Genomic DNA, 13,612 nt, shown 5'->3' on the forward strand with positions numbered 1-13,612 from the left:
TTATAATGGAAGGACTACGTCCGATAGAATGCAGCGGCTCCTTGCACGATATGGCAGCTTCTTATCTCTCATACTCATAGCAATAAAGATACCAAAAGATCTGGACAATTGAACCTCGACACGGAAGGGTGGCTTGGGAAGATTCAGCTTTACACCTTCCGCCGCGAGAAACCAACTTCACGATGCCGCTAGAGCAGTGGAATTTAATGTATGCTGATCCATCTACATGACCTGGGCCCGCCGTCCTCTTATATTACTGTCACAGTATGGTATAATACCACATTTACTGAATCGAGGGAAATGTGAAGATGAGTGAAGGTTATGGCATGCACAACGATTGTTGCTGTGGCTGTGTGGTCGGGCTTCTCCGATGGTGCAGTGTCTTAGTTAGATCGCATCATTCTACATAATACATTGCTCACCAACTCGTCTTGTATGATTGCTCAGCTATGACAAGTAGGAAAGGCAGAATACTTCTAGCTACTGGGAAGTATATTCAACGCAATCAAATTGAACAAACAGTCGGAATCTGCAATGTTACTCGTTGCCCGTCGAAGATCTACAGCAGAGGATTTCAGTGATTGTAAATGAACTTTTAGTATACATGTACATGAGTCATGAGGATGCACGATGATGCTGATATTGATGACGTTATATATCGTGTACAGATATGCACATCCCCGAATGGGAATGGGTCAGCTGCATTACGGCTCAATTTGGAGACTTGAGTATTTCGATCAGTGTGGGGGAGTAGACGGGTGCATCGACAGGATGGGATCGATATGAGCAGAAACGTGCTCTTGATTATTGCGACTCATGGATGGATAAGACCAGATTTATTTTTTAAAACATGTGTTCATTGGGGACTTCAATGATACAATCTCGTAAGGAGTCCAACACCTTGGTTGGGTGGGTACCGAAAACTCTAGATGGCAAGGGTGCCTCGAGTGTTCAGAGGTAAGCCATCGAAGCTGGTCTGACATTTACTGCATTACCGGATTGTCGCATGACTTAGAGGGATAATCCGTTGTCTTGCATTCGGAATTTGTACTATTAGATATCTTGAGGATTGACGGTGTGGCGCACATCGTCTCGTTCATCTCCTGGAACGAACTTAGCCAACATAAGTCCGCTCACATCACTTCCGATGATCGGTTAACGAAGAATGACCATGCTTCTGAAACTGGGTCATCTTTTCAGATTGACTTGATGTTGGCTCCAATGCCGACGAGATGAAATGACAATATTAATCCATCTTGCAGTAAACCATAATATAACAACCAGAACTTTTCTGGAGCCGATTTTGAGAACAGGCTCACATTGCCGCCATCAACTCTTCGCGGTTCATCCTTTGCGCGACCACATTCGACCCGAAGGATCGCTGTGGCAGCTCGAACTGGTGCCAAAATTACAAAGAACGAGTGGCATACGTGGATAAAAAAGATGATGAATTCGGACGGAAATCAAGCAGAGCATTATATCCATTTTATTACATATATTACATGGACTGCTTCATATAGAATTTCGCGAACAAAAGGGGTTCACCTTCAACGTCACTTACCAATTGCTATTCAGACTATCAAGCCCATCTATATATGAGGATTCACTAACTACTTTACTCAAGGACCACTTGCAGAGATCTGACCTCGAACCCTCGGAAAGCTAAATTGACTTCGATTATACCGCCTTGGCTTCTCCATTGTACCTCGGGTTCGTCTGTCATTGGCTGTTCGAGAACGTTGATCCATTTAAGACTGCTAGGCTTCAGACCAGTACTGGAAACTCAGATATTAGCTCAGTGCCGCACATCAGGACTTGGAATCACGCACAGATTCAATACACCTTGCGCTTTCGCTCCATGAGATTCGAACATCCTCAGCACAACGGTTTTCTTTCTACTCGCTTCATCGTCTTCACCTCGCTTGACCGCATCGAGAATGATACTGTGAGACCTTGGTCCTGCCACTTCGAACTGGATCTTCTGTAACTGACTAATGGCATCGCTAGACAGCTCTCGCAGGTGGACTTGATTGGTAAATCTCAGGGCGTCTTTGTACACCCCACTCTCCACAAATCGCTCTGCATGGGGAATGATTGCAAAAGAGAAGTCGTGTTCACCCTGGTCTTGCTCGGGATCAGGCGCAGTAGCTGAACGCAACAGCGAGAGTCTGAAAGACATCAGTAACAATGTTTCATCCAAAAGCTGTATAGCTCTACTCACCTCATAGTGTTGCCCTCCACGGCATAACCATACTTATATTCGCTAGCGATTGTCACACCATATCCAGGCTCGCTCAGATCGCCACACATATGGCCGCAGACCTCGAACTTGGCTTGCTCGAAAGTGGTGTTTCGGTGGGTAGGTCGCTCGATTAGTCCATACTGAGTTCCATAAGTGGCATTGGGAGCGTGGATATCGACAGGCAAAGCGACTGGTTCATGGTATGCCGTTAGTGAATCGCACCGCGCAATATCCGCTACTTACACTTCAAGAATTTGTGTTTTTCACGCCAATCAGCATGTGCCTCGACCCGAATGGTGGATCGATTGGAGTCGGGTGAAGTAGCATCAAGGGAGAACTTTCTTCATCAGCCAAAACTCGTTTAAGCTCAACTCACCTTGAGAGTGACTTTGCTTTTCCCAAAGATGCTTTCCGTCATGATTGTCGCACGAAGTGGCCCTTGATCTACGATCTGGACTTTGTCGAACGAAAGAGCAGTCACGCAATCCAGATGATAGATTTCGGTATCCCAAGCGTCATACGCAAGAGGGAAATCCTCATACAGCATCAAGCCACCAGTCGAAGCGCCCGGTCCAGGTAGGATTAGCTCGCGATCTAAAGCTCGATCGACTAGACTGGAGATGCGTCCGTTCGAGATAGTCAAGCGAAGATGAGTATTGGAGAGAACAAAGTCATCCCCTTTCTGCTCCGCGAGTGGAGGAGATGTAGATTTGGCTGAGGTCAATACACCAGAACCGTATGTATCGGTTTTTATCAGGCCAAGTCTGGAGCCAGTAGGATTTGTCTGTATGGTTGCTGATTCAGCCCTGCTTACACTCTCAGGGATTGTCACCACTTCAGTCCGCGGCAATCGAACAGGATCAAGAACCATAATTATTCGTTTATCCTCATTGAGAGTAGCAGATGAGGATGAAGAGAAGGTATTCAGGACTCTTTCGAGTAGCTTCTTGGTTTGATCGATACGCCTTGAGTAGATTCCAAGGGCATCGTCGACAGCCATGCGAATGCTCGTTCCTGGAATAACATCGTGGAACTGATTCAAGAGCACATCTCGCCATATATCCTCAAGCTCAGCCCTGCCATCTATCGATCAGGGAACTGTTCTTCAGATCCAGGGGAAAGGCTAACATACCTGGGGTATTTGAAGGAGTTGCTGAGAAGTGAAGCCAAAGTAGCGTAATACTCGACATCTCGTAAGAGCTTTTCCATTTCGAGATTTCCCTTTTTGAGCCCTGCTTGACTGGTATAAGTCTAGTTATGGTCAGTCCTGATTTTCCCATTCCATGAGGCCGGCCCCTAACTCACTCCACGATGCAACTCGAAATAAAGCTCGCCCCTCCAAGTTGGGAGATTTGCCCCGTTATTAGTCTTTTCGCGAAGCCCGTCGAAGAAGTCCGAGACCTTCCCGATCTTGAACGATGGCATCTCAGGATTATGGTCTGCCGTCGAGGCTAGCCGTTCAAGCTGCAAGTCCGTGTCAGTCGAGCTTGTTTAGTATCAAGCTACAGGTTGAGCTCACTTTGTTGAGTATGTGTGGAGTTGGTCCGCCACCACCATCTCCATTACCAAACAGCAAGAGACATTCGTCGGTGACACTCAGATTCTTGTTCTTCGTGGCTCCTTTCATAACCTCCTTGTAATCACCTTGGGCATTGTAAGTATCGGTGGGGGTCATATGAGAAAGCACCTGACTTCCGTCCAGGCCGATCCAGTTGAAGGTTGAATATGGGAAGACATTGATGTTGTTCCAACTCAGCTGGAAGAATGATTAGCTAAACTCCCTTCCAGCAAGTAGGACGAAACCTACCTTTTGGGTGAAGAAATAGTCAATGCCAGCTAATCTCAAGATTTGGGGAAGTTGACTGGCATAACCAAACGTGTCAGGCAGCCAAGCTTCTCGACAATGAACACCAAATTTCTCCTTGAAGTATCGTTGGCCGTATAGGTATTGACGACATAAACTTTCTCCCGAGGGTAAAAGGCAATCGTGTTCCAGCCAGGCTCCACCAACCGGATGAAAATGTCCCGCCTTGATTTCCGCTGAGACGGCCTCAAATAAAGAGGGATACAGTTGTTCTAGCCAGATATATTGCTGAGCCGATGAAGCTGCAAAGTGATGGTTGGGGTATCGTTTGATCAGGTCGATTTGAGTCGACCAAGAGCGAGCCACTTTTTGCTGGGACTGAGAATAAGTCCAAAGCCATGCCGTATCTATGTGACTGTCTGGTGTGAGCTTCATTACCTTCTGTTGAAACTCACCAATGACCGATACCCCAAATTCTGGCATCATTATGAGAGATGTCACTGCGAGTCGTAAGTTTTCCGACACCCTGTTCATCCAGAGGTCCCAAGACCTCCCAGCCGATCTCTCTACAACGGCGAATTACGTTGTCTAAACTTCCATTGCGGTCATCTCCGTCGGTTCGACGAAACGTATTCATGATGTCATTACTTGCTCTCAAGGCTCGCTGGGATAAGCTTGACCCTTCACTATCAGGATGGGTGCCAATTTGACTGAGAATTTGAAAATCAATCTGCAAGGCTCTAGCTTCGGAACGGATGAGAACGATGTCTGCCACTGCGAGCTGGAAATATACGTTCATCTGACTAAGGTATCAGCCTTTGAGCATTATCAGAACGGATTTACCTACATCAGGTTGTTGATGTCTGAATCCGTTCAAGCCAAGACCGAACATGCCATTGATTGAGATCTCGATGATACACTGGTAGCCGCCATTTTCAACCGCTTCGCGAGGTATGATATGCTCGATTCGTCTATCTTCTCGATCCGACATTCCGTTCTTGACCGAGTTGGGGCCTCCAGTGATGGCTGTCAAGCAATCAGCCCCCCGCTTTATAACGCTCAGGACTAACCGTGCAACGGATGACCTTCCATCGTAAATATCATAGCTTCACATCCTGGATCAAATTCGACTATGACATCCATCAGTTAGCAGTTGATAGGCACATCGCGACTTCATGCGTACTCACAGATCACCGGCTCGATTGATTGCTTATATTCAGAAGGGATGGTAAGATCAACTGATAACCAATGGTTGGTCCAGCTTGGTCCTAGCCAATCTCCTTTTCGATAAGACTTCACATCGCTTGACTTCAATTTATCGGTTGCTTCTTGGAAGGTTGGCTTCTCGGTGCCGGCAGCAGACCATAGTGTCATTCGTACATATTGATCGCCATCTAACCGGGCACGATCCAGAGCTGAACTTAAGTTATGATCGGCATAATGACCGTCGCTGAATAATTTCAAACGGCGATCTGTCTTGAGATTCAACGATTCAGCTGAAAGCCAATGGCACGAGCCATTTTAAGAGACTCACTATGTTCGGTAATAGAGGATAGCTCACGGCCTCCGTTCTTCTTGGGTAAGTAGACATGATAACGTCTGTGCATACAGTCTTACTGTTATCTTCCATCTCACTTTTCGCTGTAATATACCAGACTTTGGAGGACGGTATTTGTACACCGCCGGACCGAAATTGGCCGTTCAAGAGGTATCCATCTGGGTGGGGTAGATAGTTGACAGCCTATTTACCGAGCTGCACAGTCCGTGACGCACCAACGTACTCCCAAATTTCGGACTAACCATCTCCTGGTGTCGTTCGGGCACTGATAGGCGACAGCGATCTGAAGCATTCAAGCAAAGTTTACGTGAGCGATCATGCTGAATGGTCAGGTGACGGTACCTTAATTTGCACACTAGTACATTTGTGGCGCCATTTTTTCGTATCAATTCTTTGGGATTCATACCGATCTATCCCTTCGGCATGCATTTCCCGAGCCATTTGTTCCTACGCTTGACGATCGATGAATAGCCTTGTATAAGTAGTATAAATGGATATGTAGCCTCTTCGGAACCTTACTTGTGTATCACGCGCTCGATCAGCACGACAGAGCGACATGAAACATCAGTCAGGTGGGTACTGCTGCTGGCTATCGACGGTAATGGATACTGCGGGACTACATGGGGCACTTCAGAATCCCCCATGGGTAACGTTGTCCATGCGGTGAGATGTACATATAACAAAGGAGGATCTGGACATTGCCCACAGGCAATCAGATCTACCCCTTTCTCCCCAATATTGATGAGCAGCACAATGAGCCTCCCATTTGTATCCTCGGAAGCAGGCGATGTCGACCATACAGTTGGTGGCTCGCACGTCCTGGACCCAAAATCACATACTTCCCACATCGAAGTGGTGGAGGAGAAGTTGAACGCCCTGCATGAAGGGCGCCAAGTCCAACTTAAGTCTCGCTTAGACACTTTGACTGTGTTCGAGTCCATATCAACTTTCAGACGTTCCGTGATCATCTGCGCGCTTGCTGGATTTGCCGCTGCCACTGATGGTAAGTGCTCTTTGCGTCATTTTTGAAGCACATGATTCTTAGGTAGGTTGTCAATGTCTAGGCTATCAACATCAAATGTCAGCGAGCATCATCGCAAACAAGGGTTTTGTAAGGGAATTCGCGAAGGGCCGTCCAAATGGTTTAGATGCGGCCTGGGTATCCAGTTTTGGGGGTATATATAGGTAAGCTGGCTGTCGTTCCGCCAAGTGCCTGACCGGTTCTGACTCATGAATTCCATTCAGTGCTGGTCAAGTTATTGGACAGTTCTGCATTCCGTGGGTTTCAGATTGGGTGGGCCGAAAAGGCTCTATGTATGTCTTCATGGCAATCTTGACTATCGTGAGTGGCATCGGATCCGTCCGTAGTACCGCGATATGTACTCAGCTCAAACCGTCTCTATAGTCCGTGATCGTCGAGTCTGTTTCTAGTGTTTGGTGGCATTGGACTTTAGCCAAGCTGATCGCCGGATGTGGGATTGGCGCAGTTCAGTCGACTCTTCCAGTAGTAAGTAGTGGGAGGCGAAGGGGAAGGGGGGGGGGCTAATGAGCCGTAAAGGGGTCGCTAACAAATCATGACGTAAATCACTACAGTATATCAACGAGCACGCCCCTTCTCAGATCAGAGGTTTCCTGATTGTTGCCTACAGTTTGTGGGTGATAGATACACTCCCTACTTGACTCGACCCAAGCTTATGTTATAGTACGCAGGTGGTTCTCCTTGGGTGGTCTGATGTCATCTGTGGCACTGAAAGTGCGAGCGGACTCGCATCCCTATGACTACAAGACCATCATCTACACCCAATTCGGTATGCTTGGTCTGGGCATGATCATTTTCGTCTTCCTTCCCGAGTCTCCCTGTGAGTGGGGAACAGATTACACATCAGATGGTTCATGCTGAGCCTTTGTCATGCTTCTTTAGGGTGGCTCGTCAGCAAAGGCAAATTGGACAAAGCACGGAATGTCCTGGTCAAAAAGTTCCAGAACGTGCCGGAATACGATATCGACGGGGAACTCGCCATTATTGCAGCAACTATTGAACGACAACGTCAATGGGATATGGAATCTGCTGCAGAAGGCCCCTGGGCCATATTCAAGGGGCTCAACGGAAAACGATTTCTCATTGGTTCATGGCCAAAGGTAAATCTTCGAGCTTTGTAGAATCTATCAATTTTTCTTCAGCTGATGAATTTTTTATTTTTCTCAACAGGTTTTGCAACAATTCGTTGGACTTTCGGTATTCTCGTCATATTCCGCTTATTTCTTTTCTCTCGCTGGCAACAAGGATGCTTTCCTGGTCACTGTGATCCTAGGATGTTGCAGTCTGGCCTCGGTCATTCTTGATGCCCTTCTGGTGGACAAGATCGGTCGACGACGAATGACTCTCATCGGCTTCACTGGTGCATGTTTTGGAGTCACTCTCATGGCTATAGTTGGCTGTTTTGACTATGCGAATGCTCGACTTGGAGCCGTACTGGTCTTTGCGGGTGTCACCGCCAACTTCTTCAACACTTTCCAATCCTCAACGTCATATGCTTATCTCTCCGAGATGCCCGAGCAAAGGTTCAGAGCCAAAGCGACTGGCTGGGGCCTGGCTTATTGCAATCTGTAGGTTGTCTCAAAATCATGAAGACACAAAATTACGGGTGTGCTGAATTATGTGGTCAGATACGCCATCATGTTCAACTTCACTGTGCCACTTATGCTGAAGAAATGGGTCGTCAAGACTGCTTTCCTTTTCGTTGGCCTCGGTGTGCCGTGAGTCATACTGTCGAGATGTATCATAAGGATGGTTAAGCTGATTGCCTCTGTAGTGGAACCATTTTGGCCTTCTTCATCATGCCTGAAAGTATGGGTAGAAGTCCTGCCGAGATCCACGAGATGTTCGTGGACAGAGTGCCGCTTCGAAAGTGGCGCGGTTACAAGACACACGTCGAGTCAGATTTGGATGCTCGACTTGAGATCTAGAACAATCTAATTGATGTGGAATGCGGCTCATGAGATATGCAGGCGGGACACTGCTCAAGGCAAGAGGTATCGTGATCTGGTAGAAGAAGGTAGACAGAAAGGAAAATGGTGATAATAATGACATATCCCTCCAAAGAAGGAAAGAAAAACAAAAAAGAAAGAAAAAAAGGTTGGTGTTTGAAGAAGTTTTATGTGCGTTGCTGGTCAATTCGACAGCTGATCACATAACCTATGAGTGGCTCCGTCAGTCCAAGATATGGGACTTTTGTATGCGTTCTTGTACTACTTCGACAATGTTTGATCTATTTGTGCCGCTTCTGGTGTTTGTTTTTAGTCTGAAGTTGTGAAGTGAACGTGAGATACTTCAAAGGCGATGTGGATGTATAAGTTGGAAACCCCGAGTAAGACATGCCTGCATGGACACGTATCTCGATCGATCGATTGCAAACGATCGATGCAAGCAAAAGGATGCCCATGACACCGAGTACCTGACCACATGTCTACCTTTCAATACACTGTGTTCCTAAACTGATCGATCACTCTTCTTCATCAAAAACGTATCTTATCGGAACATCCGAATCTGCCAGCGATTCCAGAAAACCTTGTTGAGTCAACGTAAGCGTGTGGAAGGGTACTGACCCATATTGCTTCTTGATCACATAGCTTCGTGGGAAGATCTATTCTAGATTTTCAGACAACATACAGGCAGACGTATCTAGCATTGAGCATCTGCCAGCGAGGCCCTGCCATAAACAGTCAAATCGTTACATGTCATAAAGTCATAAGTACTGTATTGAGAATCGTTATTTGCAATTATAACGTTATTGTAATGCACAAAAGAGAGTTCGGAGAGAGCTCAGACTATAAGCATTCGGAAACCCAAAAAAGGAATCAAATGTATGAACATTATACTTATTTTAATACCTGAGACATTCAAAAAGTCCATTTATACACGAATTCCTTAGCATAAACATGTATTCACAATGTCCGTTGACACTCCTTCAACTGGAATGATGCTCTATGAAGGCTGATCACCCGGCGTTTATCCTTACACCTTCATGGCAGCTACAGCGATATGATCCATGACAGGCTTCTCGTGTGGGGTCTCATTACCAGAGTAACCCAATATGGGCACACCATGATGAGCTTCGATTTCAGTTGGAGTAGATGGACCACTTCCGGGCTCTGAGTCGGTATCAGAACCATCCAAGTGGACCTGGATCTTCTCGCTACTAGCGGCTGCGGTATGGGCCATTCCTGCTCTCGTCTTGGTCTTGGAAGGGGTGGTGGTCTCGATAGTTGTTTGATCACCTTCAAGTCTTCTTCTCTTGGCAGCTCGAGGATTGAGAATCAAGGCGAGAATAATGATAATTACCATCATACCAGCAGTTAAGACGTAGATGACCTGCATGTAGCAGTAAGGTCAGCATGTACTGACGAACTGTCGCTTTACAGTCTCGTGCGGAGGTGACCAGACATACCATCGCTGAGTAATCCAAAGTCGTCCTGAATAATAGGCTGAGGATGTAGAAGAAAGCTCCCACGATATCAGTGAAGATGAAACTGTAGGAAAGGCCTAGGACTTCTTTCAAGCGGTAGATCTCGTAATATTGAGGTTCACATCAACCCAAAAGGAAAGGTATTAGCCTCCTTCATATGGTTCATCATGGTAGCCAATCAACTTACAAAAGTCCAATGACAGAGGCCACCGAAGACATATACCCATAAACACTCATTGGAATTTCAGTTCCATGTTTCTGAGCGGCCTACGAGGATTTTAGGCAAATCAGCTAAGAACAACGATACAGAAACGATGTCTGACATACCCAAAGTCCGAATATACTCCCGACTTCGAATCCTATACAAACCACAGTCCAGATTCCACCGTAGCTTAGAGCTTTCTTGATTGAGTATCCGTAAGTGTAATGCAAGCATTGCACCCAAGATGTCGTAAAAACTACAAAAGAGAAGTGGACTTGGATGATTGATGGTACGGATAGTCGTCTGGTGATAGTATAAACCATGAAAAAGAGAGCAGATACCGCCCAAATACTAGAAAGGGTGAAGATTCAATCAGCATACAGCTGATTGGTAAAATACTTGATAGTCAGACTCACAGCATCAGATGAGCTGATACTCCTTTTGTAGATTTCGTTCGAAATGATTTGTATATTTGCGGGAACGCCTGGAAAGAATAGTCAAATTATTTGAGTAATATCCATTAAATAATTGAGATGAGTACGTGAGCTTACCTGTACCGTCCAGAGTATAGCACCAACCGTAGCAAGAGCATTTTCTACTGTTTTGTTTGGTTGCATCTTGGTTTCGTTCCAGATCAAATTGGTGTGATATTGGTTTTCAATTTCGTTAGGCAAGAACATCTTCATTCTTCATGAACCGTCTCCCTTATATACCTTTTCCTATGTCCCTATGATCAATGCCTGAGGATCAAAGTGGAGACGGGTATCTTCGGTTCCCATTGCATCGGCTCTCCGGTATTCAGACGTCGACTCAAGAGACAAGAAACATCGTGTGATCAAGTATCACGACTTCTGTACGTATGTATGTTCTGTCCCGTCAAAATTCGCCGGATCTTCACAATTGACATGTCATCTGAGGGTTCGTTGACGATCAAAAATCTCAATCAGGCAATGAATCTTATTCAAAGTCGAGATTCAATTCAGCCCATCAGTTGAGAGTACGTAGGGACTTGTTCATTTATGCTTATTTAGGACTTGACCGATGGTGACATTTTCCAACTTCTAGAGTAAATTCAATAAACATTTGGCATAACCCCCATCGTCTGAATGTTTAATTCGAAATTACAAAAATCTACGAGACTGCGCGAAGGATAGGTATTTTTCCTCAAAGGTATACCTTGAAAGGGAGGTACCGTCTTAAAGAGATGGGGAAAAGCCTTCATGAGGCTTGAGAAGGTATGAGATGCGACGGTTTTCATTTCATGGCAGCCCGTTCTAGCGGCGGCCCTTGTCAGCGCATCATATTGAAGTCACAATTCGTGTCCGACTGTTCCGCTTGGATAGCCTCTGGCGTAATGATTGCTATTGTAACATCCCTTTAGAGAGGGTCTAGTTCACCCCAAATATCAACACAGCGCGACTTCAAGTCGGTTCCATGATTCACCATGTTTGTCTAAACGGTCAACAACAGCAAAAGCCGTCCCTGTAGATCGTCTAGGTACGTGGTTACCCTTTCAAAGAGAAAATGTACATAATCAGTGAGCTGCGCCAGGTGGGGGCGGCGCCCCAAAGTCCAGAATCAAGAAGGTGACTTATCAGGATCAAGCTTTAAGGAAATAGGAAACAACGTAATTTTCCAATTGTTTGTTTGGCTTGCCGGCGGTTCGGTCCGGCCAGATGTTGATCAATCAACAGTTATTGCATTCTACTCCACTCCCGTTTTCAGGTGAGGGACAGGAACTGGATGATCTGCTGACATCTGGTGAGGAATTTGCGCCCACAGCGTATAATACCACATCCTTAATGAATACCTCGGCAATCAGTAGAGTTCACCTGAAGACCGTTCTAGATCCAGACTTGGCAACCGATTTGTGGAGAATGGTGATTTTGTGGAAGATTTGTAATGAAGGCTTGAAAGGTGAAATTACGACGTTACCTCGCGTCGACTCGTGCGTTTACTGTTTCAAGGCTATTGAGTTGGGTTGCATGCTTTCTGTACATGTCACGATTGATCCGTACTACCTCGTCACACTATCCGTGATCGGAAGTCTTCTCAAGGTATATATATACATATTTTCAACATGATTCGAAATATCGACCGTACCGCGTACGCGTACGAGATTGCCACTTTGGTTTGCCACTTTGCGATGACCCTCCCACGTGTTGCTGAGCGGACTATGCCGTGATCTCCGTATCCGATGGAGGGAGGAATGGACAATGACAGACAGCCAGACAACCTTCGAGGTACATGCTCGGTCGGTCACTTTCAATATTGACATCACTCCTGTCCTTCTTCCTCTTTCTTATTCTACAGAAATACCTCACGACTGGTGGAGAGAAGTGACAGGAAGACAAAATGGACGTTGATACTCCCACCCCAGCAGCAGCCTCCGGAAAGGTCGTCAAGGCTTCCGATGACAAGAAACCTAGATTTGAAGTGAAGAAGGTGAGTCAGCTTGAACATGAGGAAGATTCCCTCGACCCTGCCTTTTCAACTCAGAACTAGTATGTTCTTCAGAAAGAACCTCGTTGACGCTTGAATCCATGCTAGTGGAATGCTGTAGCTCTTTGGGCATGGGGTAAGCTCAATCGACGCCTTTGTGATTCAATCGAACTTTGTTTTAACTGACAAATCACACAGACATCGTCGTGGACAATTGTGCAATCTGCAGGAACCACATCATGGATCTTTGTGAGTGATACCGGAACCAACACTTCTGTCCGCTATCCATTCCATATATCAAGAGTTAATATATCAGCTAATACCAATAATCACTTAGGTATTGAATGTCAAGCGAATCAAGGAGCTGACAACGAAGGTAAGCTACATATTGGCTTATGAAGACCGACGAGATGACAGCTGACTCGAGAGATCAATACAGGATGTACTGTGGCTTGGGGCATCTGCAATGTTCGTATATCAGTGCTCTCCTCTTTTGCCGCCATCAGGACTGACAAATACTCTAGCACGCATTTCATTTCCACTGTATCTCTCGATGGCTCAAAACTCGACATGGTGAGTGGACTGGATTCATGATCAGCTAAACGATTGCTGATGGTTCTTTGTGCTACTTTTAGTCTGTCCCCTTGACAAGTGAGCTACAACTAACTCTTCGCGGCGATGTAAGGTTTAGCTGATATGTTGCTATCTCAGTCGACAATGGGAACTTCAAAAATACGGTCGATGAGATACCTTCATCACATTCCTCTCAGTATTCCATTCCCCCATCCATATGTCCTTCCCAACTTTGTATACATCATGAAACGAAATGTATCATAGATATGATGAGAAACTAGGTGCACCAAGTAGTGATCGTGTACATGATAAAGGCAACGATGAT

The 13,612-nt window shown here is 45.9% G+C and overlaps 4 protein-coding genes across 4 annotated transcripts; 2 read left to right on the forward strand and 2 right to left on the reverse strand.

Moving 5' to 3' along the window:
• Positions 1–1,615: 1,615 nt before the first annotated feature.
• L199_008300 (uncharacterized protein) lies at positions 1,616–5,637 on the reverse strand (the record flags this gene model as incomplete). Its single annotated transcript, XM_064893981.1, has 14 exons — positions 1,616–1,775; positions 1,830–2,168; positions 2,222–2,432; positions 2,486–2,579; positions 2,631–3,318; positions 3,375–3,493; positions 3,548–3,706; positions 3,762–3,998; positions 4,050–4,453; positions 4,509–4,845; positions 4,894–5,072; positions 5,117–5,176; positions 5,234–5,522; positions 5,581–5,637. The coding sequence occupies 14 exons, from the start codon at positions 5,635–5,637 to the stop codon at positions 1,616–1,618; spliced, it is 3,333 nt and encodes a 1,110-aa protein (XP_064750053.1).
• A 720-nt stretch (positions 5,638–6,357) lies between these two features.
• Positions 6,358–8,571, forward strand: L199_008301 (uncharacterized protein; the record flags this gene model as incomplete). Its single annotated transcript, XM_064893982.1, has 10 exons — positions 6,358–6,607; positions 6,669–6,789; positions 6,850–6,946; positions 7,010–7,111; positions 7,198–7,256; positions 7,315–7,463; positions 7,526–7,743; positions 7,814–8,211; positions 8,272–8,361; positions 8,418–8,571. The coding sequence occupies 10 exons, from the start codon at positions 6,358–6,360 to the stop codon at positions 8,569–8,571; spliced, it is 1,638 nt and encodes a 545-aa protein (XP_064750054.1).
• A 1,048-nt stretch (positions 8,572–9,619) lies between these two features.
• On the reverse strand, positions 9,620–10,889 carry L199_008302 (uncharacterized protein; the record flags this gene model as incomplete). The annotated part of the gene is made up of 6 exons (XM_064893983.1): positions 9,620–9,976; positions 10,053–10,089; positions 10,258–10,337; positions 10,398–10,623; positions 10,689–10,756; positions 10,824–10,889. 6 exons carry the CDS (start codon positions 10,887–10,889, stop codon positions 9,620–9,622), a joined length of 834 nt encoding a protein of 277 aa, XP_064750055.1.
• Positions 10,890–12,627: 1,738 nt separating this feature from the next.
• On the forward strand, positions 12,628–13,459 carry L199_008303 (RING-box protein 1A; the record flags this gene model as incomplete). Its single annotated transcript, XM_064893984.1, has 8 exons — positions 12,628–12,717; positions 12,823–12,850; positions 12,913–12,963; positions 13,052–13,090; positions 13,154–13,182; positions 13,239–13,287; positions 13,350–13,365; positions 13,426–13,459. 8 exons carry the CDS (start codon positions 12,628–12,630, stop codon positions 13,457–13,459), a joined length of 336 nt encoding a protein of 111 aa, XP_064750056.1.
• Positions 13,460–13,612: the final 153 nt, after the last annotated feature.

Source organism: Kwoniella botswanensis, chromosome 3, assembly GCF_036426115.1.
Source record: "Kwoniella botswanensis chromosome 3, complete sequence".
NCBI classification, from domain to species: Eukaryota; Fungi; Basidiomycota; class Tremellomycetes; order Tremellales; family Cryptococcaceae; genus Kwoniella; species Kwoniella botswanensis.